Genomic DNA, 26,943 nt, shown 5'->3' on the forward strand with positions numbered 1-26,943 from the left:
AAAGATTCCTTTACAAGCTTTCGAAACTTTAAGTTTCTTCTTAGGGCATATGGTTCTGATCCAGCTCTGAAACATGCCTGAAGAAGAAACTTAAAGTTTCGAAAGCTTGCAAAGGAATCTTGTACAGTTAGTCATTAAAAGTATCACTTAAAGAGACACTGAAGCGAAAAAAAAATATGATATAATGAATTGGTTGTGTACTATGAATAATTACTAGAAGATTAGCAGCAAAGAAAATATTCTCATACTTTTATTTTCAGGTATATAGTGTTTTTTCTAACATTGCATTATTCTATAATATGTGCAGATTATACAACACTCAGCATTCAAAATGATTCTTTCAGAGCAGTCTGTGAAGTAATGACCTCTCCTCTAGCAGAGAAAAAGTAAATAGTCCAGGAACATTTGAGATAATAAAAGTCAGATGACAGCCCTCTCCACGACTAACTTAGTCGGAGAGCTTAATGGCTGGTTTGCATAGAGATAACAACTGGAGTTTCTCAACTCTTCCTGTACTGGAAACAATTAGACTGATGTATCTGATCTTAATGTTTTATTTCTTAGCTGTACTACACATACAAATCATAATATCATCATTTTTTTTCCGCTTCAGTGTCCCTTTAAACAACTTTTGTTGTTATGTCTTCGGATTGGACTAGTCTATTTCTTCATTGGGGGATTCTCAGGGATTTATTTATTTTCAAAAGCACTTAGTGAATGGCAGTTGCTCTGTCCAACTGCCAAAAAATGGTGTAGCAAGCAGGGAAGCTGGCCAGCATCATTGTTTAAATCCTTTTTAGGGAATATCTTTATAAAGAATAAGAGCCTTGCTGATAATCCCCTATGAAGAGATGGACTAGTCCAAAACCTGTTGGTTCTGTCAGATTTCTAATACCTACTGTAAGTGACAGCAACATAGGAGAAAAGTAATTTATGGCTCATTTTTCTCTGGAAAAAACATACCTCTTATTTGTCTATGTATGCACGTATTTTAAATGTTACAATTTTTCACCATAGTGCCCCTTTAAGCAGCGCCCAGCTTCGACACTCAGCGCTGAGCGCCGAGATAAACTGCTTCGGGGACATTAGATGTAGATGGTCTCATTACACACACCTCAGTCCAATCCAAATGAATGAACTGCAGACATGACTGCAGCAAGAACGTTTGTCAGCTAATTTTGAGAAGATGACTGAAGGGATGCTGTAATTAGGCGACTTGCAGGCTCTGTGGAACACCCCTGGTACCCTCCTGTGTGTTTTAATGGGCCCTCTCCCAACCAGCTGTCAAATGGTAAGAAGCCCAGCCCCTTTGGCACCCCTCCCCCCCCCCCCCCCGCTCTGCTCAGGGGGGAATTCAGGGTTCTTCTGATGGAGGGGACACGCTAGGAGGAGGATGGACTGAGACACAAGTAGAAGATTCTCTGCTGGGAATGGGTTTGTGATTTTGAGCACCGACCAATTAAAATCTTTCATTTTTTTAATCTGCACTAAAAAATATGAAAAAGAAAAGATGCAGTTGGTTGAACATAACTACCAAATAATACCAAAAAACACAAAACACAGCATACGTTCTGGCTACCCATGATTTCTCCTTGGATGGGGGATGATAAGGGAGTGTACACATCAGGCTGCACATTTCATACATGATGCAGATAGAGGACAAGGCACCAGGGGCTCTCCACACACAGCACAGCAGCCAGCCAATGAGGAGCAAGCAAATCTATACTGCTGATAATGTTGTATAGTCATGGAAACCAGAAACTACACGAGTAAGTCATGGCTAAACCATCTCCATGGCAATACATTGTCCTATGTCACTGGCTACGAAAGTCTGAGAGTTGGCTGTCACCATGGCGACCTGTTTCCTTCCCTGGACTGCCAATTATGATTGGCTAAGAATGGTCTCCATAGAAACCATTATACTTCCAGCTTTGGTGTGTGGAGGCTGGTCTGGCCTTTGTCAGTGTGAAGGAAGCATATTGACATTCGTGGCACGTAGGCCAAACACCAGATCTGCCCCAAAGCCTGAGGAGCCTTTCAGGGAGGACATATCTTCACCCATAACGGGAGTGATGTCATTCGGTGTTCACCACAAACATCCAATCACGTGCAGAGACATCCCGGCTTCTCTACATCCTGATTGGATGTTTTTCGGTCATCACTCTCCACCACTCAGACTTGTCCTCAGGAAGTGACAATGGTTACCACAGGTCACGCCTGTCCTGGTGACTCCGGTTCTCTGGCTCTTGTATCTGATCTTTGTGAATGGAGAATTGTCTCGTCTGTTACCAGTCTTCTTCAGACAGAACGTCATTCAGCATCTATCAGACCCATTACCAGGCAAATATACTCGGGGTGATACACATAAAACCAAAGAAATAGTCGTGGCCACAGAACCTGGTGTATGTCAACAACAGAACCCTACAGCACAGCGTACCAACATTATAGAGACCCACCAAAACATGAAGCCTGTAACACAATGACCCTGCAACACCGGGACCGTCCAAGCAACATATGTGGGCCACAACACATGAGGCCATATGCAATTCACTTTTTATCCTAAGGTGACAGGGCCGCCATGAGAAATTTTTGGGCCCCATACTGTGCAAACTTACTGGGTCCCCCTCACTCCCCTCTGCCCCCCACATGGTAAATCACAATCTTCGAAGGCCTGAACACACTAACGTCTGTGTGGCCACTTTTAATGCACTCCTATGACTGGAGGCGTTCTGTGTATGCTCAGCTCATTAACCACTTCGGTACCAGCAGCCTCTGCCCCCTTAAGGACCAGAAGCTGCTGGTATGCTAAAACGCCGCATCCTGACGAATCACCGCAATAATCCGCCGCTCCCGCTGGTCACGCCGCTCTGTCCCCGCCTCAGGATGCTCTCTCTGCCGTCTCTATGACGGTAAAGCGTTGTGCGCCGGTCAGGAGCCGCTTTCATTGGCTCCTGAGCCTGTCACTCCATGTAAGCCAATGGGATTGGCTTCCAGTAATGACAGGGCCAGGAGCCAATGAAAATGGCTCCTGCCCGGCTCACAGTGCTCTGCCGACATAGAGGCTGCAGGGCAGCACATTGCAGCGGGGACAGAGCGGCGAGAGCGGCGGGAATGGGCGGGGACGCGCGGTGAATGGGACGTAGAGCTTACGTCCAGTCAGAACCGCAGCGCCACCCGCCCGACGTAAATTTAAACTGTGTCGGTCCGCATTAGGTTAAGACTTTAACTGCGCTGGCAAAGAACACTTCCAGCTATGGGAGCACGATGGAGGAGGTGCACGGCCTGGAATAGTGCCCCGCAAGCCAGCTAGAGAGTGGGGACTTCACAGGAGCACAATGGATTGGACTGGAAGGGTATTGGGGGAGCAGATGGATTACAGGGGGGGTAGAAAGAGCCCCAGGTTAGTAAAAATCCTTTTCTGCCATTCGTCTCAAGTTTACTTTAAACACTGACTAAGTTAATTCCTGGATGAGCCTCTCAGCACCTCTCACCACATTCATGGTGGCACTGTTTGCCGGGCCCCAGGTTCACTCGGGCCCCTGCAGCAATCCCCTTACTTTGGTACTTTTTGAATTGCAAAGTGCTGATAAGTTATTTTAAATAGAAGATGAGAAATGATCTCATAGGAGAAAACTCATGGGAAAAACTTAATTGCTTATGACTCCTTAAAGAGAACCTATAACAGAAAAAAGTTCCCCTGGCGGGTACTCACCTCGGGAGGGGGAAGCCTCAGGCCTCGTTCACATCTACCTAGCGCAGATGGCCTTGCGATCCGAACGCAGCGCATACGATCGCACGCCATCTGCGCCGCTGCCCGCTGCGCTGCTGATCCCATCCATTGACAGTGATGGGATCAGCTCTGCGCTTCCGGGCAAAATGCAGGCAGCAGTACGCAAGCGCTTCCCAGCGTATCGTACTGCTGCACAGCGCAGTAGATGTGAACGGTAGAAGGGCTGTCTATGCCCTTCTGCCGTTCCTGCGTTTCAGCACATCATATGCGCTTCCAAATGCGCACGGAAGCGCGTATGATGTGAACGAGGCCCCAGAGTCCCAATGAGGCTTCCCCCTCCCCTGTAGCTGCAGGCAGTCCTGCGCTGGCTCCTCCGAAGTGTCCCAGAATCCTCCCTTGACAAGCCTGATAAGCGCTGATTTATTTACCTTTCCTGACTCCAGCGAGGGCGGTGTTGCAGCTCTCCGCACGGAGATAGGTGAAAATAGCCGATATCTGTCGGGTCCGCTCTACTGCGCAGGCACAGGAGATTTGCGCCTGCACAGTAGAGCGGCCCGACAGCGATCTGCTATTTCCGCCTATCTCCGAGCGGAGAGCTGATACTGCGCCTGCGCTGGAGCCGAGAAGGTAAATATTTACATCCCTGCTGTTCGGGGACCTTTATCGCTGCGTGGGACCGAGGAGGGCGGGGGAAGCCTCGATAGGAGGCTTCCCCCACTCGAGGTCAGTACCCAGGGGAGGTTTTTTCGTTACAGGTTTTTCTTTAACACATGATCTTTCTACCCGAAAACATGGAGCTTGCCAAACAGGGACCCTGCAACAAGGGCACCCTAAAATACATGCACCATACCAACACTGGGACCCTGCAATCCTTCCTCCATCACCCACACACACCAAAGTACCCCACAACAAGGCATTCCTCAAATCAGGGACTCTGTAACATACCGACCCCTGAGCAAAGTAACCCAACAACTCAGGACCCCATTCTGAAATCTATCACAGGTGACGATTTCTTTAGTCCTGTCAGGTGCAGCTCTGTGGAACGTTTGTTTATAGAGATTTCCAAAGCCAGTACAAAATATACCTAGTCTCCCAGAATGCTCGGAGGCAGGGAGTTATGCATATCTAATCAGCATCAGCTTGACATCACTGGAAGGGCGGGACTACATACCAATATACAGAATATATAGACATAGGAATTGTTTCTGATGCTAAAACCAGGATATTTACCATAAAAGTGGGTATCCTAAATAATTCACTGCATTGCACTAAATGTCTTTATAGTGCCTTTAACCCCACCCCCCCCCTCCACAATAATATAGAAAAAAAAGAGTCCCTTGGATCAGTTTCTGGTGATAATGAAGTCATTAACAAGGTGTCCTTGGACTTTCTTACATGGATGTAATCCAAATAATTACCCAACAATGACTCAGGACTTGCATATAGGAAATGCAGTGTTTGGCAAATAGTTACAGTTATTTTGGTTGAGAAAAGACATACAGTACGTCCATCGAGTTCAACTAGTACAAAGTACAACACCAGCCTGCTCCCTCACATATCCCTGTTGATCCAGAGGAAGGCGAAAAAAACCCTTATAAGGCATGGTCCAATTAGCCCCAAAAGGGAAAAATTCCTTTCCGACTCCAGATGGCAATCAGATAACATCCCTGGATCAACATCATTAGGCATTACTTAGTAATTACCTAGTAATTGTAGCCAAATGATACCCTGCAGGCTGCCCGACCTATATCTGGTGGAGACCTCGGAAAAGAGAACCTGCGGCACTGTGTGGAGGAAATAGCGACCACCATATGAACGTGAGGCAGCAGGAGCAGACCTCTGTAGGTAAGTAATGCCTGTCAGCCCAACATCACACTATTACGGACCTCTGTTATGGTTCACTTACAAAATGTATTTTTAGTGCTCAGTTCTCTTTAAAGAAGAACTTTTACCCAAGATCGAGCTTCATCCCAGTCAGTAGCTGATACCCCCTTTCCCACAAGAAATCTTTACCTTTTCTTCAATAGATCATTGAAAGGAGGAGGGGTCTGTATGGCTGATATTGTGGTGAAACCCCTCCCACAGTATGATGTCATCAGGGCCGGCCCTAGACTTTTTGCCGCCTGAGGCAAATTTATAAAAAAAAATGATGCAGGAAGTGACGTCAGTGGAGCGCACGCTGGAACGCGGATAAGGTGAGTCCTCCCCGCCCGTGCCTCTTACGTTTGGGCATCGGCAGCTTCCTATTACAGCAGGAGGGGAGCGCAGATTGGGGGACCCAGGCAAGGGAGGGGGGGTCCGACCCCCCTCCCCACCGCTAGGCCCAATACCCCCGTCCTGCCCGCTTCCCCTCTGGCTCGGCGGCCGCCCCCCCCCCCCCCGCACCCACGGACGGGCGGGTGCCGCCCCTAGAAGTTTGCCGCCTGAGGCAAACGTTTCACCCCGCCTCATGAGTGGGCCGGCCCTGGATGTCATGACCATGGTCCTGACAGTTTCCTGTCTGTTACCCTCTTTGTGTTGTTGGGAATAACAGCCGATTCTAATGGCCAAACTGTACAGATCACCTGGCAGGACTGTAAATCAGGGAGAGGAAAGATATTACAATGATCAAACACTGACTAAATAAATTAACAATTAATTTTGTCCATATAACCATTGATAGACTGTTCTCCTCCCCAGCCTAAACCTCTCTGACACTGAAGCTGTCCTTGGCAGGTATTGCTGCTCCATACCAATTGTTATGTATAGAGTGCTTGTGGGGGCCTGCCGTACAACTAGCACTGGGGCCCAGAGCTCCTAAGCTATGTTACTGGTTATACTGTAGCATCATCTATTAATATAGGGTTATATCAGACTAGGACGAGGCTAAAGAACACAGCGAACTGAACATAATTGTGTGATGGATTCTTTTCTTCTAAAGACAGGAAATAAAACATTTTTATGGTTCATTGGAAGCTAAAAGTTCCATCATGTCCCCCTGCTGCTTGGAAGATTACCTCACTTCCTGCACAGGCATAATGTCACCAAAAGGAGGAAGTGAGCAGGAAAAAGCTGTGGCTGGACTGTGAAGTGTTGCTTCTGATTTAATAACTCTAGCTGGGTAATATCAGATCATAGGATTTCTAAAGGTGAGTGATATAGCTATGATACATTTGTAGAGAGAGGCAGGGCAGTGTTAGTGGTTAGCAGTCTTGCCTTGCAGCACTAGGGTCTTCAATTCAAATCTGGGCCAGAACACTTTTTGTATGGAGTTTGTATTTTTCCCCATATTTAGAGTGACCAGACGTCCCGGATTGCCCGGGACACGTCCCGGATTCGGGGTCCGCTGTCCCAGGCTTAATGAGGTCCCGGGAAACGTCCCGCTTTCAGCAGCGGGACGTCCCGGCCTCGGGACTCTGGCCACTCTCTCCTCAATGAACTGGCAGCGGCGTCTATAGACGCCGTGCCAGTTCATTGCCCGCAGCCCCGCTCCAGCCTCCTCTTCCGGTGTCTGTTTCCGACACCGGCAGGCGAGCAGGGCTACGGCAAGATGGCTGCCGAAGCCCTGTACTGGAGACCTATTTGTGTCACTAGTACAGGGCTTCGGGCGCCATCTTGCCATAGCCCTGTCAGCGCGGGAGAGAAGAGCAGGAGGAGGAAGACGGTCCCGGGACGGAGCAGCGCGCCAGAGGCCGGACACTTCTGCCAGGTGAGTAAATGCTTTCTTTTCCAGGTGAAATGTTTGCCCGCATTGTTTCTTTTCCAGGTGAAATGTTTGCCCGCATTGTTTCTTTTCCAGGTGAAATGTTTGCCCGCATTGTTTCTTTTCTAGGTGAAATGTTTGCCCGCATTGTTTCTTTTCCAGGTGAAATGTTTGCCCGCATTGTTTCTTTTCCAGGTGAAATGTTTGCCCGCATTGTTTCTTTTCCAGGTGAAATGTTTGCCCGCATTGTTTCTTTTCCAGGTGAAATGTTTGCCCGCATTGTTTCTTTTCTGGCGAAATGTTTGCCGCAGTGCGTTTCTTTTCTGGTGAAATGTTTGCCGCATTGCGTTTCTTTTCTGGTGAAATGTTTGGCCGCAGTGCGTTTCTTTTCTGGCGAAATGTTTGCCCGCAGTGCGTTTCTTTTCTGGCGAAATGTTTGCCCGCAGTGCGTTTCTTTTCTGGCGAAATGTTTGCCCGCATTGCGTTTCTTTTCTGGCGAAATTTTTGCCCGCAGTGCGTTTCTTTTCTGGCGAAATGTTTGCCCGCATTGCGTTTCTTTTCTGGTGAAATGTTTGGCCGCAGTGCGTTTCTTTTCTGGTGAAATGTTTGCCCGCAGTGCGTTTCTTTTCTGGTGAAATGTTTGCCCGCAGTGCGTTTCTTTTCTGGTGAAATGTTTGCCCGCAGTGCGTTTCTTTTCTGGTGAAATGTTTGGCCGCAGTGCGTTTCTTTTCTGGTGAAATGTTTGCCCGCAGTGCGTTTATTTTGTACTGACATGTTGCCCGCATTGCGTTTATTTTGTACTGACATGTTTGCCCGCATTGCATTTATTTTATACTGACATGTTGCCTATTGCGTTTATTTTCTGGTGTCCGGGGTAACTGTTACTGCATTTATTATTTAATGGTCATAGATGGCTATGTTTGCTGCTTTGTGGTTACGGTATACTATTAGCATCACACAGTTTCTGCACACCCATGATACAAAGTCTCGTTTGTCCACATCATGGCGTAAACACTGCTTTCTTATGCCTCGCTGTTACATCATTACGTTAGCTCCGCCCATACAATGTCATGGCCACGCCCATTTTTTCAGCGCGGCGCGCTGCGCGCGCCGCAGCCCCCCTCCCCCAGTCTTCGCCGCTGCGTGCTCCTCACTCCTTCCCACTTTTCGCCGCTACGCGCGCCGCCCCCCCCCCCCCCCCCCCCCCCCGTCCCAGGTTGGACCCACAAAAATATGGTCACTCTACCCATATTTGTGTGGGTTTCCAATCTTCTCACAAAAATATGCATCTTGGTTTCCTTCAAAATCTATCCTATGGTAGGATTAGATTATGAGCTCCTCTAAGGACAGTCAGTGACATGACTATATACTCTGTACACCGCTGCAGAAGATGTCATTGCTATATGAATACATAATATTAATAATAATAATAATATGGTAGGACGTTATACTATGAGTATGGTAAGATTAGATTGTGAGCTCCTCTGAGGACAGTCAGTGACATGACTATGTACTCTGTAAAGTGCTGCAGAAGATGTCGGTGCTATATAAATACATAATAATATTAATAATAATAATATGGTAGGACGTTATACTATGACTATGGTAGGATTCAATTGTGAGCTCCTCTGAGGACAGTCAGTGACATGACTATGTACTCTGTAAAGTGCTGCAGAAGATGTCAGTGCTATAGAAATATATAATAATAATAGTAGGACGTTATACTATGTGTATGGTAAGATTAGATTGTGAGCTCCTCTGAGGACAGGCAGTGACATGACTATGTACTCTGTATAGTGCTGCAGAAGATGTTAGTGCTATATAAATACATAATAATAATATGGTAGGACGTTATACTATGTGTATGGTAAGATTAGATTGTGAGCTCCTCTGAGGACAGTCAGTGACATGACTATGTACTCTGTAATGTGCTGCAGACGATGTCAGTGCTATATAAATACATAATAATAATATGGTAGGACATAAGACTATGACTATGGTAGGATTAGATTGTGAGCTCCCCTGAACACAGTCAGTGACATGACTATGTACTCTGTAAAGTGCTGCACAAGACGTCAGTGCTATATAAATACATAATGATAATATGGCACTATGGTTGGATTAGATTGTGAGCTCTTCTGAGGACAGTCAGTGACATGACTATGTACTCTGTAAAGTGCTGCACAAGATGTCAGTGCTATATAAATACATAATAATAATATGGTAGGACATCAGGCTATGACTATGGTAGGGATTAGAGTGTGAGCTCCTCTGAGGACAGTCAGTGACATGACTATGTACTCTGTACAGTGCTGCAGAAGATGTCACTGCTATATAAATACATAATAATAATATGGTAGGACATTAGACTATGACTATGGTAGGATTAGAGTGTGAGCTCCTCTGAGGACAGTCAGTGACATGGCTATGTACTCTGTAATGTGCTGCAGAAGATGTCAGTGCTATATAAATACATAATAATAGTATGGTAGGACATTAGACTATGACTATGGTAGTATTAGATTGTGAGCTCCTCTGAGGACAGTCAGTGACATGACTATGTACTCTGTACACACCTGCAGAAGAGGTCAGTGCTATATAAATACATAATAATAAGATGCTAGGACATTAGACTATGACTATGGTAAGGATTAGATTTTGAGCTCCTGACATGTCTATTTACCACGGTATGTAAAGTGCTGCAGAAGAAGACATTGCTATACTAATAACAATTATTATTATTATATAATTCAGGTATACAGTGTATGCACTATAATGATAATGTTTATAATCATGTGCAGCCTCTATCCCCTCAGCACTAGATTTCTTCCATTTTTAGCACACGGCTGGTGTTCTGGTGCCATTGATATGACTGATGTGAGAGCTTCATGCTTTTATTAGCTGATAGCAGACACTGCGGTTTAATAACTCCGGCCCAGTTATTGTGAATCACACAGACTCTGCTCCGCACAGTGAACCTCTATTATGACAGTACATGGCGGAGATGCTCCGTCACATTGTAGCCGTCTTATTTTCTAATAGAACAAAGCAGGGGAGCAGCAACACATCAGCGGGGTGCAAAACAAGTCATGTGATGAGGCTCCTGCAGCACTCCCACCTTAAACCACTCTGCACTCCTCCTGGGTCAGCTGATCAAGGACAGGACAAAGGATAGGATCTGCTGCATATGGAAGAGGGGGCTGGAGGCTGATTCACATGGATGCTCTACATGGAATATGGGGCTGCACACAGAATGTCAGGGGGGCTGCTGTACATGGATGATACACATAAAAGAGGGGGCTGCACACAGAATGTCAGGGGGGCTGCTGTACATGGATGATACACATGGAAGAGGGGGCTGCACATGGAATGGGTGGGGCTGCTGCACATGGATGATACACATGGAAGAGGGGGCTGCACATGGAATGGGAGGGGATGGTGTACATGGATGTTACACATGGAAGAGGGGGCTGTACATGGAATGGGAGGGGCTGCTGTACATGGATGTTACACATGGAAGAGGGGGCCATTGTACATGGAATGGAAGGGGGCTGCTGTACATGGATGTTACACATGGAAGAGGGGGCTGTACATGGAATGGGAGGGGCTGCTGTACATGGATAATACACATGGAAGAGGGGGCTGCACATGAATTGGGAGGGGCTACTGCACATGGATATTACACATAGAAGAGGGGGCTGCACATAGAATGGGAGGGAATGGGATGGTGTACATGGATGTTACACATGGAAGAGGGGGCTGCACATAGAATTAGGGAGGGAGGAGAGGCTGCTGCACATGGATGTTCTACATTGAATATGGGGCTGCACATAGAATGGAAGGGTGAAAAAAAGATAAATCTGCCTTTGGTGGCAATGATAATTATACCCAGAGCTGCATTTCTGTAAAGGCCAAAAAGGCCCGTGTCTTGGGCGGATACACGGCCAGGGGTAGCTGGACATGAAAGCAGAGATGGCAAATACAACTTCAGTGGGAGAGGACAGAGCCGAGGAAGAGTTCAGGAAGGGAGGAGTGGTGGTAGCCAGGACCTGTGCCTTGGGCGCTGGGAAGGATGGGGCGGAGCTGTGAGACGTGTTCCAGTCCTAGGTGTGTGGTTGGTTCACCCGCGCTGTCTGTCCACCACCAGCGCCTGCCGATATCCTCAGACCAGATCTGCGGGCACTGCTGCCTCTTCCTGTCAGCCCCTCTCACTCACTGCACTGCCCGGCATTGTCAAAGCTTAGATCAGCGGTGGCTGGGGCTTACCGTGTTGAGAGAGCAAGAGGTGCACAATGCAGCGCCATATACAGGAAATGACATCACTGCCTACATCCTGTATTTCAAGTCACAAGTATCCAAATAATTGTATCCAGAGGCATGTGACTCCTAAATTCCTTTAGCTATAGGCAAGTGAACATATTATTTTATCTGGAAACACGTGACTACTTAATCCTTTCATCTTGCGGCACATGGCTAGTTGGCTACTTGTTCATGGTGATTTGCATGGAATATTCTCACCTGGATAGAAGTCCTTGGACTTGGAGAGTTTGATGGTGGCGCCCGTCTCCCGCTGGAGCTGTACAATTGTCTGTCCGCCTTTCCCGATAATGGAGCCGGCAGCATAGCTGGGGATGAGAACCTTGAGGAAGAGCTCCACATCTTCTGCTGCAAGAGACGAAAAATAATCACTTAACAAAAGTGCTGCCACCCTCTACAAATGCACAAAAACAACATATATATATATATATATATTAGCGTATATACAGTAATCACATCAGGGAGGGTGTGGGAACTGTTAAATGCTTTGCGCAACACTGACCATGGGGAAACTGAACAGAAAAATGGTGAATCTGCTGAGCTGTAGTGCTGGCTACAGAGAGCAAATCTCTCAGCCATAAAGGAAGGAGGTGGGTGGGACCATGGCTCCGTGCTGCACAGTAAATGCTGCTCACTTGTTGGGGAGTACTCATTTTCCTGGCAGCTGTCTGCTTTCTGTAGAGAAAATTATTTTCAGTCATGTCACGGACTGTCCTCAGAGGAGCTCACAATCTAATCCTACCATAGTCATAGTCTAATGTCCTACCATATTATTATAATTATGTGTTTATATAGCACTGACATCTTCTGCAGCATTTTACAGAGTGCATAGTTATGTCACTGACTGTCCTCAGAGGAGCTCACAGTCTAATCCTACCATAGTCATAGTCTAATGTCCTACCATGTTATTATTATGTATTTATAAAGCACTGACATCTTCTGCAGCACTTTACAGTGTACATACAGGGCTGGTTCTTTCATGAAGCAAGGTGAAACATTTGCATCAGGAGTAGAAATTACAGGGATAGCATTTTTTTGTACTGTGTTTACACTAACAGCAGAAGAGTGAGGTGAAGAGGTCAACACCGGGGAAAAGCAGCTTGTTGTGCTGTGTGAGGAGTCTGACAGTGAGTGAGGGCTGGGGAGGGGGGAGAGCAGCAGTGTTTCATTTGACTTGCACTGCAGAGGGGAGGAGGTGGCACTGCTGTCCTGACTGAGGAGGAATGGAGTGGCTGAGGGTGAGCAGTGTGTTTGTCACAGACTCACAGCCAGCCAGTGTGCTATTGTGTTGAGCTGCAGCATGTCGTGTGAGAACATTAAATAAAGCAGAGTAAATTGTTGGGTGCTGTGCGATCATTCTAAATTGGGGAGGGGGGCATCCTCACAAGTTTGCCTCAGGCAGCAAAAAGTCTAGAAACGACCATCAGTATATAGTCATGTCACTGACTGTCCTCAGAGGAGCTCACAATCTAATCCTACCATAGTCATAGCCTAATGTCCTACCATATTATTATTATGTATTTCTATAGCACTGACATCTTCTGCAGCACTTTACAGAGTACATAGTCATGCCACTGACAGTCCTCAGAGGAGCTCACAATCTAACCCTACCATAGTCATAGCCTTATGTCCTACCATATTATTGTTATGTATTTATATAGCACTGACTTCTTCTGCAGCACTTTACAGAGTACATAGTCATGTCACTGACTGTCCTCAGAGGAGCTCACAATCTAATCCCAATCATAGCCATAGTGTAATGTCCTACCATATTATTATTATGTATCTATATAGCACTGACATCTTTTGCAGCACTTTACGGAGTACATAGTCATGTCAGTGACTGTCCTCAGAGGCGCTCACAATCTAATCCTCCCATAGTCATAGTGTAATGTCCTACCATATTATTATAATGTATTTCTATAGCAGTGACATCTTCTGCAGCACTTTACGGAGTACATAGTCATGTCCCTGACTGTCCTCAGAGGAGCTCACAATCTAATCATACCATAGTCATAGTCTAATGTCCTACCATATTATTTTTATGTATTTATATAGCACTGACATCCTCTGCAGCACATTACAGAGTACATAGTCATGTCACTGACTGTCCTCAGAGGCGCACACAATCTAATCCTACCATAGTCTGAGGCCAATTTGGGGTGGGGTAACCAATTAATTTATCAGTATGTTTTGGGGATGTGGGAGGAAACAGAAGTGCCTAGAGAAAGCCCCCACAAACATGGGAAGAACATACAAACTCCATGCAGATAGTGTCCAGACCGCAGCAAGGTGAGGAAGCTCGCCACTACGCCACCTTGGACTAGACAGTTTCTATCATGCTGTGTGCTAATATACAGAGTGCTGAAGCAAGGATTGTATGCTGACCTCCATTCCTCATAACACAAGGCAATGATCTGATTGGCTGCTGTGAGTATCACAGACAGAGACTGTCCTGGTTTGGCTGAGGGGAGTAGAGCTGCTGCTGATGACAGTAATAGTGACAGTTGCAATAATAACGTGGATAAACAAACTGGAAGGAAATGGGGATGGCAGGATGCGGACGCTTCCTGCAGGGCTGTCTCGGAATACGGTGTATGGGGCGGGCGGTCACCGCTATACAAACATTCTATGGTGGTCAATATGAATAAGATAATATTTTACCCAGAATCCCTGGCCCCATTCACACAGGTCACCATGTTTCTACGCAATGCAGAAACGCATTTACACGCGTTAATCAACGGGCTTCTTCACATCATACGTATTTTTCCATTTAAACAGGAGAAAAGCAGGAAGATCCGGGCACCAGCCAAATAAAGGAAGTCACCTTTTATTTACGCCAGACACCTCATAACCTACCTGCAAAAGATCTTGGCCTTACAGCCGTTTCGCTTCTTCAGAGGCAGAAGATCATATGATGTGCTGCCTCTGAAGAAGCTGGGTTACCCTGCAAAACGGCTGTAAGGCAAAGACCTTTTGCAGAGATTGCAGGGGATTGCGCACGCCGATGCTCCGCTCCGTCATCAGTCTCCCAGCAGCGAATGCCGCTAGGAGACTGTTAGACGGAGCAACCGCCGTCTATTTACATTGTACAGTGCTGCGATCTAAGGCATCACTGTACAGGGGACAACCGTGACACTCAGCTATCCCCTGGGGAGACTCAGAGAGCGATCGGCTGTGATTGGCTGCCAGGGGGAGGGAAGGGGTTAGTAAAAATAAAAAAATAAAAAATAGGCAAATTTATTTAAAAAAACAACAACAAATAAATAGATACAAAAATAAATAAACATTAAATTAACGACCAGCTAACGCCGATAGGCGGTGGCTGGTCGTTCGTGGTTTTACATGGAAACGACCATGTCAGTTCACGGAGGGTGTCTCCGTCAATAGCCTGCGAGCCTCCGATCGTGGCTCGCAGGCTAATTGTAAACACGCGGGGAAGAAATCCCCGCTGTTTACATCAATACGGTGAAGGAGATCGGCGATCCCCGGCCTCTGATTGGCCGGGGATCGCCGCCGTCTGATAGGCTAATGCCTATTGGAGGCGGTACAGGACTGATCGCCGTCCTGTGCCACCCAGATCCGGAGGGAGAGGGAGGTAAGGGGAGGGAGCGCGCAATATCGCTGTGGAGGGGGGCTTTGAGGAGCCCCCCCCCCCGCTCGGCCACACGGAGAGGCGGCAATCAGACCCCCCCAGCAGGTCATCCCCCTAGTGGGGAAAAAAGGGGGGGAAGTCTGATCGCCCTGCCTAAACCACGATCTGTGCTGCGGGCTGGAAAGCCCACGCAGCACAGATCAACCAAACACAGCCAGTCCTTAAGTGGTAAAGCAGTGATCAGAGCCCACCAACAGAAAGCTCTGTTGGTGGGCAGAAAAGTGGGTGGATTAATTTGTGTGATAATTCGTATGGCCCTGCAGCAAGCTGCAGTGGCCTGAATTGTAAAAAATAGCCCGGTCACTAGGGAGGTGTAAGCCTGTGGTACTCAAGTGGTTGCTTCTATCACATTCCAGATTAAAAGCGGCCATGGTGGCCTATAATGAACGCTGTGAGTACTGCGTGTACAGCGGCCCCAATATTCCTTCCCCTCACCCGACACCTTGGCCAGCTATCAGCTATCAGAAAAGGATGAAGGTGAAATGTATGCAGCTTGCAAATGGACCAATCAAATTCTGCCAATGTTGCATTTGATTGGTCCATTTTTACCTGCTTTTCATTGGTCCATCTGCAAAAATTTGCATAATCCTGCATCAACTCAGAATGATTTGCATCTCATTGACTATTCCTGATCACTGATGTTCGCTAACCTTAGCAACCCAATCCCATCTTTAGCTATGAGGCAGTAAAGCCATGCAGACACACACACATCCAATCTTGATAGGCTACTTTTACCACTTCCATGTAGTATGAGAGCTTAAAGGGATACTGTAGGGGGGTCGGGGGAAAATAAGTTGAACTTACCCGGGGCTTCTAATGGTCCCCCGCAGGCATCCTGTGCCTGCGCAGCCACTCACCGATGCTCCGGCCCCGCCTCTGGTTCACTTCTGGAATTTCAGACTTTAAAGTCTAAAAACCACTGCGCCTGCGTTGCAGTGTCCTGGATCCCGTTGATGGCACCAGGAGCGTACTGCGCAGTATGGTCTGTGCCTGCGCCATGCGCTCCTGGTGACAGCAGGGGAAGCGAGGACACGGCAACGCAGGCGCAGTGGTTTTCAGACTTTAAAGTCTGAAATTCCAGAAGTGAACCGGAGGCGGGGCCGGAGCATCGGGGAGTGGTTGCGCGGGCACAGGATGCCTGCGGGGGACCATTAGAAGCCCCGGGTAAGTTTAACTCATTTTCCTCCAACCCCCCTACAGTATTCCTTTAAAGGGAAGATCCGTGCAGACTATAAAAAACAAACTGCACTTACCTGGGGCTTCGTCCAGCTCCTGGCAGTCGATCGGTGCCCTCGCCGCTGCTCCTCTCCCTCTCGCCGTCTGCGCGGATCTTCCATTTAACTATACAATCTACTCATCCAAAATATCACATGGAGGTGGTAAAATTGGTCAGTGATTGGCCAATCAGAATTGGATGTGTGTGAAATTGAAAGAAATTGGATGAGTTTGTAGTCCATACTTGGGTCATATCCTCTCACAGAAAGGTCTGTGGACAGGCAGTTGGGTGTTTGCCGTCCTGCGCACACCTACAGCAAATACACTTGATGAATCATTGCTTCTTCCAGCAGTGGCTGGCTAGTGTACTGGCTAAGGGGTCTGTCTTTGACATAAGAGAACTGAGATCAAATCTTGGCTCTTCCTATTCAGTAAACCAGCACCTAATCAGTAAGGAGTTCTTGGGCAAGACTCCCTAACACTGCTGCTGCCTACTGAGTGCGCTCTAGTGGCTGCCATGCAAGCGCTTTGAGTCCAACAGGAGAAAAGCGTTATAAGCTTACAAATGCTGGAATTATTGTTGTAATTTGGCTTAAAGTGGATCTGAGATAAACTTTTACTCATTGCATAATTGTGTCCCTTTCCTATAGTTTATAGGGCATTCCTCAAGCCAAATACTTTTTTGTTTTTGTTTTAATACTTTAATTCCTTAAAAACTAAACAAGCCTCGCCCACAGCCCTCAGAGTGCCTTGGCATTTTTAGACAATAGCAAGGGCTTACAGGAGCTCAGTCTGGGAAGGAGGAGGGGGAGGTATTACTAGCCATTAATTTCAAAGGCAGAGGGGAGGAGGGAGGAGGAGAGGGGGCTGAATTTACACACAAGAAAACTGATAGCATCTCCAGCCCTCAGCCTGTGATAATATGACAAAAAGAACATGGCTGCCCTCATTGTATCACAGGAATAAATAATCATACACTTTTTAAACTTTTGCAGCTAGATTCGCTGGGTAAAAGTATCTAAACTTTAGATAAGATATATAGACAAGTTACTTGTTATGGTTAGTTTTTCATCTCGGATCTGCGTTAAAGGGATCCTTCACTGTAGCTAAAAAAAATTTTTTTTATCTTACCTGGGGCTTCTACCGGCCCCCTGCAGATGCCCCATGCCCACGCCGGGACAGAGTGATCGCCACCCCCACCGCAGAGAGACAGTTTCGCTTCCGGCGACTGGCCAGCTGGCGGACCAGAGGATCGGTTTGTCACGGCGCGGGCACAGGACGTCTACAGGGGGCTGGTAGAAGCCCCAGGTAAGTTAAACTCTTTTTTTTGGCACTTAAGGTTCCCTTTAACTCACAATGGCCCTGATGCAATCGTCAGACTCGCCAGGGTTAAATTCTGGTCAGTACGATAATCAGGCGATGATAACGTCGCCTGATTCAATTGCACTTAGCCCTAGGCAGAGTGTTAAAAAAAATTTGCTTGGGCGATCTTATCGTTACACCCTATCCTATTGCACTTTTCATCAGACACGAGCGTTAGCTCAAACTTGCAAAAAGCAGGTTTTAACATCATCAGGACTGTAGGCTTACACCCCCCTAGTGATCAGGCTATTTTTTACAATTTAAGCAACTGCAGCTTTTAGGCTGCTTACACAGTAAGACGTTACAGGCGCACGTTACTGCAGCCTGTAACGCTCCCCAATGCACAGCAATGTAACTGCAATGAGCTGTTCACAGTGCCCACGTTGCGTTACATTGTAATGCTGCAGGTCAATCTGGAGTGCAGCATGCTACGGCGTTAGAGCGGCTTTGCCGCGTTAGCCTGCTTGCACAGGCGCAGTGATTAGCCACATGGCTAATTAATATTCACTGTACTGTGCTGACGTCACTGGCGGGACCACGTGATGCGGAGTGTTCCGCTCACGTGGTCTCCACCAGCGCATGCGTACTATAGTACGCAACACGGAAGCATCAAAGCGGCTCTTTGCTAATGTCCTTTGCCACCACCACCATGCGTTGCGTTAGGTGCACGTTGTGCGACCAGAACGTCCCCTAAAACGCAACGTCTTAGTGTGTAAGTAGCCTAAGGGTTCGCTGCTTGCTGCAGGGCCGTACAGCACACAAGTGATTACCCCCCTCCCCTTTATGCCCACCAACAGAGCATTCTGTTGGTGGGCTCTGCTTGCTGCAGGGATGTTTATTTATTTTTTTATTCATGTTTTTTTTCTAATAAATTTTACGATTCTTTTTATTTATTTTTTCCTATCCCCCCCCCTCCTCCTGCTAGCCAATGACAGCGATCGGCTGTCATAGGCATTAGCCTATGAGAGCTGATCGCTTTTGTGCCTCCACAGGGGACAGTCGAGTGACACGGCCGTCCCCAGTACAGCACTGAGATGTAGCAGATCGCATCGCTGTACAATGTTAATAGACTAACAGTCTCCTAGCGGCGAACGGTTCCCGAACCGTTTGCCGGCGAACATCTTTAAATTCCTGGGGCGTTTACTACATCCGGGTCGCTCTGACCCGGAGTAGTACGCCTGCGCTGCCCGGCAGAGCGCGTCCTAGATCGTTGCCCGGCACTTTCTGCACATGTGCATGACGTCATGAACGACGTCACACTCATGCGCAGAGAGTGCCCGGCAACAGGAGCGCGATCTAGGACACGCTCCGCCGGGCAGCGCAGGTGTACAACTCCGGGTCAGAGCGACCCGGAAGTAGTAAAAGCCTCAGAGATGTTCGCCGGGCGAACAGTTCGCCACATCTCTAGCTGCGATGTCAATGGCGGAGCGGAGCCATTCAAGCAGAAATGCGCATGCAATCTCCTGCAAAACACGCTCCCAGGACTTGACGCCAATCGGCGTTAGGCGGTCTTGGGGGAGCCAGGACGTGACACGGTCGTAAAGAGGTTAACGCGCTAACGCACATCTTCCACTGCTGCATCTGGGAGTCTCTTTTACTGTGGAGACCCCCAGAGCTCTATAAGCTGGGTACACCCAGCCCCAGAGCACCTCACCCCACAGCACCGCCAAACATCCACCGCCCCACACTTCAACTCCTAATCACTGTAATTGACTGTGAGCCCCGGCAAAGCATATTTGAAGCTCCCACCAGGCTCCCCATCGATTGGACCAGTGAGATTTTTCATTGATGCGTCACGAGTGCTGGCTCTCGCAAAGGGGTGCGCGTGTATATCCTTGGGGAGCGAGGCAGCAGTACTGTGGTGCTGAAGGACAGCACCAAAGCACAAAACTGGTGGTACGCGTACCACTGGTTGAAAAGCCCTGTTCTAGCACACCATCTGATAGTACCTGCTCACTGGTACATGGTACCTGGACTTGAGGGTTGACCGTAAATGGTTTTGTTGTGATTTAATGCCTCGTATGAGCTGCTGTGCTCTCTAATGGAGGGGTGGAGGAGATGCAGTTGTTCTTCTTCATGCCTAGTAGTGTGTAGTCCGTCTATCTCAAATCATGAGAGCAGCTTATATCTACATGTCTTGTGGATTTCATTAGCAGCATTTCCATTGGTGAGACGCCAAGAACCTTTGAAATCATCATAGTACTGTACTGGGCCAGGAGCGTGAAGGCATTTGTTTCCCAACCCCCTTTCGCCTAATACTTGGCTAGCTCCAGGGCTGCATGGAAAACAGTAAGAAGCTGCCCAAAATTGCCAGAGGAGACCAGGGAAGGGGTGGGGGCGTTATGCTGTCACTTGATCCCATGGGTTTCATGGTTCTGTGTACATGTTACGGCTAGAACCCAAAGTCTGGCCAAACTAGAAGTGGCCATCTCACTGCGGCCAATGTGAGAAATTAATGTAAGATTTCTGGATTCCCGGCGGCAATGTGACAAATGAAGCCGGCTCCTCGGCTCTGGCTCCTCCCCCTGCCCACCTCCTATTTGGCTCTGGCAGCCGGGACACGTGTGTCCCGCAGAGTCGTTCGTAGCAGTAGGGAATCCTGCCGTTCGTTCCTGCAGAGCGGGTGCTGGCAGAACCAATGTCTGCAGCCTTCCCGCTCTGCTTCCCTGCCACTACGAACGTCTCTGGAGTCCACGCGTGAATAGGAGGGAGGCAGCGGGAGGAGCCAAAGCCAAGGAGCCGGTTCATTTATCACATTGCCGCCGGGAAACCAGAAATCTTACATTCATTTCTCACATTGGCCGCAGTGAGACGGCCACCTCTAGTTTTGCCCGTCAAGAACCCAAAGTGGCCAGACTTCGGGTTCTGGCCGCCTGGCCGTGACACACACACGTATATATATATATATATATATATATATATATATATATATATATATATATATATATATAAAATAGTCATGGGCAAAAATATGGGCACCCTTGCATTTATGCCAGAAAGCACACCACTTCTCCTGGAAAAACAAGAGTCAACATTTCTCCATTTTAATTGGCTGCAAGTAAGAATTTTTATATTGCCAAAATTCTCCAGGAGAGCTAAATAATAAAGGAGATTCATAGGCTTGAAATACAAATATTTGCACAATTCTGGTGTACAAGATACAGAGGTGCCAAAAGAATAAAAGGTAATTAAATGAACTTAAAAAACCAACTGGTTAAACAGAGGAGGCAGCGGTGGTCTTACCCCCTCCAAACAGACACAGGCAAGGACTGCGATTCAGACAGTCAACAATTTATTCGGAACTCCAAAAAACAATGCAACGCGTTTCACAGGCCATACACCCCGCTTCCTCAGGCAAAATACAGTAGGAGTCACAGCATCTGTATTATATCAGCGAGCTTGGCGCCCCTGTCACAGAGGCGCCAAGCTCGCTGATATAATACAGATGCTGTGACTCCTACTGTATTTTGCCTGAGGAAGCGGGGTGTATGGCCCGTAAATCGCGTTGCATTGTTTTTTGGAGTTTCGAATAAATTGTTGACTGTCTGAATCGCAGTCCTTGCCTGTGTCTGTTTGGAGAGGGTAAGACCACCGCTGCCTCCTCTGTTTAACCAGTTGGTTTTTTAAGTTCATTTAATTACCTTTTATTCTTTTGGCGCCTCTTTATCTTGTACACTACATTGAGTCCACTCTGGGTGGAGGGTTGTTGCCCTATTTTCCTGTCTACAGAGAGCGACTTTTTATTCCGGAGTGGGGTCAGGATTGTTCTCCCCACCTGCCCATACAGTGGTTGCCTATTGGTAACCCTGGTTTGTAAGTATAATTTTAACTTCTCATTTATTTTGTTGTCCCCAAGCTGAATTCCACTATTGGGGCTCTTGGGGTCCCTCTGATTTATTTGCACAAGTCTGGTAAGGTGCTGATAATTTTGGCTAGACCCTTTTTGCCACTTTCATGTGGAATGCAGGGATGCTTATTCGAATTCCGTGGAAATGAAATTTTTGCTTTTCCGATCAGAAATCAGCATTACCGATCAGAACTCAGAAATTGGTCATTGGAAATAGCATTTCTGCAGAAATACGCCGTTACCGCAACTCGGTAAGTTTAGCCCAATCCCAGAACTCAGAAGCATTGGACCAATCAGAGATTGCAGAATCAGTTCAAGAGTATTTGGCCAATCAGAGAATGCAAAAAATGACCCTCCCCCCCAAAAAAGGCTAATCGAGAATCGGAAAACAGAAATGGCAAATCCTTGGGATCGGTTATCGGCATTTCTGAGCATCCCTAGTGAAATGTGTCAGAATTTTTATCCCCTGCTTTTTTGTGGTCGTCCAGTGCCAACAAAAGGAATAAACAGGACAATCCCAGAGCATTTGTACATGCAACAATCCTCTGGGAGAAGCGGGCATTTTCTGGCCTGAATGCAAAGGTGCCAAAATATATAGCATTCCTTTAAAGAGGCCCTGTAGTGACATATAATAGAATGTAGCAAACTATTCCGGATACCCACTCTACGTCAATTATCCTGGCCACAGCATCAGAAGAAACACTTTCTATATCTACAAATTGCTGTAAATTGGTGTGTAGCTCAGGCTAAGCTGTTTAGCTATGCAGAATTCTTCCCCAGAGCATTCTGGGAGACTAGGCGTTATTTGTACTGGATTCAGAATTCTCAGTAAACAAGCATTCCGTAGCGCTGCACCTGACAGGGCTAAAGATGTCCCCATCCGTGATAAATTTCAGAACATAAATTAGAGAGAGTAAAGCTTTTACAATGGGCAAACACTGACTAAATCATTTATAAATAGGTGTATTTTCCTTCTTAAAACAGAAGGAAATCTGCAATAATTCAGCTATAAGTGAACATTTGTGGTTACCCACAATGCACACCTACTAAATATGCAAATTATCCCTTTTCGCCCTTGGTAAGCCAGGCAAGCATCCAGAACCGCTGGTGTATAGCAAGCCTATAGCTTTAAATTTTACACAGCCATATCAAACCCACATGTAGACAGCCTGTTTCTGGCTTTTGGCCCTCATCAGTACATGGCAGGGATTGATATGGCTGTATGGGATAGGACAGAGTAACCAAGCAGCTCAGGGTGACCCAAACTACTAGGAATGTATAGGGGGATAAAAGGGACCAAAAAGCCCTCGGTTCTGGATGCTTGCTTGGCTTACAAGGGCGAAAAGGTATAATTTGCATATTTAGTAGCAATGCATTGTGGGTAACCACAAATGCTCACTTATAGCTGAATTATTGCAGATTTCCTTCTGTTTTAAGAAGGCAAATACATCAAGCATTGCTTTTTTTAGTAGGAGGTCTTTTTGGTCCCTTTTATCCCCCTATACATTACGAGTAGTTTGGGTCACCCTGAGCTGCTTGGTTACTCTCTCATTTATAAATGAACGTGTAAATAAAGTGTACACCTGAGGAAGGGGGAAACCCCAAAACATGTTGTGTTTGCTACTGAATTGATAAATGCAAGTTTATACGCCAGTTGAGTGCCTCCTTGATTTACACGTCTGTACTCGCTATTGTGGAATGGTGACCCATAGAGGGATTATGCACCGGCGGACCAGGTGTCAAACCTGGTGTGTGAGTCCAGCTCAGCAACCCCCTGTTGTCATTTATAAATGAATACTGTAAAAAATTTCCATTATTTTCACTACAGTTCCTCTAGTCCTTGTGTTAGCTCGTTTTGGTGAGATGCGAGAGCAGTATTGAGGTCTCAGATCCACCAAGCTGCCATCTGCTCCATCTCGGCAGAAGGTGTCTGTGAAATTTTGGCTACTATGAATGATGACATTAGGCTCCGGTCACAGCGGTGCATTGTGGGGTGATGTAGCAGATGCATAGTATCGTGGAATGTCACCCTGCAATGTAAAATCTATGCAGCGTTCACAATGCATGCAATGCCTTACCGCATAACCACATAATGCCGGCGGTGTGGCAGTGTAGCATTCCTTTCATTCACTGTATGCTTTGCTGTATAAGATGCAACGGTGGTATAACGTGTGATGCGACTTTTCCATTGCCTTCTGTTGCATTCCTGCTTTTACCGTGAATGCAACACTACTCCCACTGTGTTTGTAGCCTAAAGGGTAGCTCTGCTTCTGTTATACTTTAGGGCATATATCTTCCAACATTTTGAGATACGAAAGAGGGACACTTAACCACCCTGGCGTTCTATTTATTTCGCCAGGGTGGCTGCACAGCGTTTTTTTTTGTTTTTTTAAATCATGTAGCTAGCCTAGCGCTAGCTACATGATTCCCCCCTCCCTGCTCCTTCCCTCCCACCCTTCCGATCGCCGCCGGCGATCAAGCCCATCTGGAAATCCCATTTTGAACGGGATTTCCTTTAGGGCTTCCCCCGTCGCCATGGTGACGATCGTGATGACGTCATCGGGAGTCGCGATCCACCCCTCAGCGCTGCCTGGCACTGATTGGCCAGGCTGCGCACGGGGTCTGCGGGGGGGCTCTTTCGCGTCGGATGGCGGCGATCGTTAGAAACACGCAGCAAGCAAAGCGATTGCTGCGTGTTTTAAAAAAAAATTATCAATAGCGGCCCAGTGGGGCCTGAGCGGCGCCCTCCGGCGTTCATTGACGAGCTGAGCTCGTCACTACCGCCAAGGAGGTTAAGCCATGCCCCTGCCACACCCCTAACTACGCCCCTGACACACCCCTAGTCACGCATATCATAAAGATTTTATAAGAAAAATATGTTGTTATATAATTCAGACAACGCTGGTCCTTTCTATCCTGGTTCATTTTTCTTCATACTAACTCATGGAACTAAGAAATATATCAATTTTAAGGATGGGAATAAAATTTAGAGTCAATTTAACACATTTTTCACTAGAAAAATACATATATATTTACACAGATCTGTACATGAGTCCTAAAATAAGGATAAATGAGGAAGAAAGAGGGACAGTTGGGAGCTATGCTTTAGGGCCCCTTTACACTTGCCTTGCAAGTGTGCATTGTGTTACCCTGTTGCAGAGCCGGGACAAGGTCCTCCAGCACCCAAGGCTGAGACACCAAAGTGCGCCCCTACATCCCTCCCACCCCAGCCGTCACACACTGATTGCTCTTAGACTAAGAGCTGCCCCAGGGCCCCCAACACCTTGATCTCTAGTTATCTGGCTTGCAGTCACTGCCATGTATCCCCTTTTCTTATTTCTCTCTGCTTCAAACACAACAGGGGAATGATAGCTGAGCGAGTTGTGCCCCCTCCTACACTGCGCCCTGAGGCTGGAGCCTCTCTCACCTCTGTCTCGGCCCTGCCCTGTTGTTACCGCAAGGTAACGCAATGATAATGCAAGGCAATGGGGCCTAGCACACTTTTCGCGTCCAGAAGTTCCGTCCAACCGCAAACTCAACATCAGCTACACAGCGGTGCCTGTAAGTCAATGGGCGGCGCAAAAAAATGTACATACGCTGGCGGTGGCAGAACTACGTGGTAACGATGGGAACAATCCCAGAGACATACTTCCTGTGCAGCAGGAAGTACGTCACGCGGCAAGGAGCGTGAAGGGGCGGCGACCCTGTTGGCGCACTCTGCCGCAGGGTCATGTGAGTGACATTTTCTGCCTGGCGGTGCAATGCGATGGGGGCGGAGCATCGTACGACAATGCTATGGCCAGGTGTAAAACCTTTGCTGCTCCATGTGTCACTTTGCAATTAAACGCTACTGCTATTAAAGCTATCTTTCCATTTTGGGTAAGATCTAGGTATGAATTTCTAAAAATAGCAGAAAGTTCACATTTTACCTCTTTGTTACCATGGCAATAGAAGTCTGTTTGGAGCTCCCTTGTACTGAGCTTCCCAAGATATCAGTCTTGCCGTATGAATCATTACATGCATGGAGCTGGAATGCATGTTCCTGTTCTTACACACTTGAGACAAATCTAGCGATCTAGCGACAAGCTGGACCTCTCATCTAGTATGTTCACTAAGGAGGCGTACACTCATTCAATTGTGACTGGCCAAATTTACCTCATTGTAGTATGAGGGATTGCCTAAACCAGTGGTTCCCAACCTTTTCCGGGCCGGGGAACACTTTCTGACCATATTTTTCTCCGGGGAACGGCGGCGGCGGCGGGGGGGGGGGGGGGGGGTCGCCGGCGCGGGTGTTTGCGTGACCTAGTGGACAGTGCCGTGCTATGGGGGGGGGGGGGGGGGGGGCGGCTGCATAGCTAGCATAGTTGCCCCAGTATAGGGAGTTTAGTTGCCCCAGTATGGTTAGTATAGTTACCCCAGTATAGTGCCCCAGTATAGCTAGTATAGTGCCCCAGTATAGCTAGTATAGTCCCAGTATGGATAGGTAGTGCCCCAGTATAGCCAGTAAAGTGCCCAGTATAGCTAGTATAGTACCCAGATAGCTAGTATAGTGCCCAGTATAGCTAGCATAGTGCCCAGTATAGTGCCCAGTATAGCTAGTATAGTTGCCCCCAGTATAGCTAGTTTCGTTGCCCCCAGTGTAGCTAGTTTCGTTGCCCCCAGTATAGCTAGTTTCGTTGCCCCCAGTATAGCTAGTTTAGTTGCCCCCAGTATAGCTAGTACAGTTCCCCCCAGTATAGATGCCCAGGAGGGGGGGAAGTAGCGCTAGAAGGAGGGGCAGTGGAGGCAGCGGTGGGGAGGGGGGAAATATCCCCCCCCTCCCTCACCTGGGAGCCCTCCTTCTGCCTCTCTCCCCCTCCGTTTAGCGGTGGCAAGTGTGGCTCGGCGGCGGGGAGGCATACGGAGAATTACTCACCACTTCTGCGTTCCAAGCGCCGGCAACGTCATGTCGTCACACATCTCCGCCTTCTATACCGCCCACTGTGCTTCCGCTAATCAGGAAGCCCCCCTCCCTGCGCTGTCCCACCCACCCCTCTATCGCGCTTGCCCATAAGGAAAACCCGTTCTGAATGGGATTTCCTTTAGGGCTTCCCCCGTCGCCATGGCGACGAATGGAATGACGTCATCGACGTCAT

General features: G+C 47.5%; 1 protein-coding gene across 2 annotated transcripts in view; it reads right to left on the reverse strand.

Annotated features, from left to right (window-relative positions):
* LOC137528659 (RNA-binding protein Nova-2-like) overlaps window positions 1-26,943 on the reverse strand; it is a 271,521-nt gene that overhangs the window by 19,800 nt on the left and 224,778 nt on the right. For both annotated transcript variants that reach the window (XM_068250083.1, XM_068250082.1), the window contains one exon: window positions 11,931-12,077. In XM_068250083.1, the coding sequence (XP_068106184.1) occupies window positions 11,931-12,077 (147 nt within the window). The remainder of the gene's footprint in view (window positions 1-11,930; window positions 12,078-26,943) is intronic.

This window comes from Hyperolius riggenbachi, chromosome 8, assembly GCF_040937935.1.
Source record: "Hyperolius riggenbachi isolate aHypRig1 chromosome 8, aHypRig1.pri, whole genome shotgun sequence".
Lineage (NCBI taxonomy): Eukaryota > Metazoa > Chordata > Amphibia > Anura > Hyperoliidae > Hyperolius > Hyperolius riggenbachi.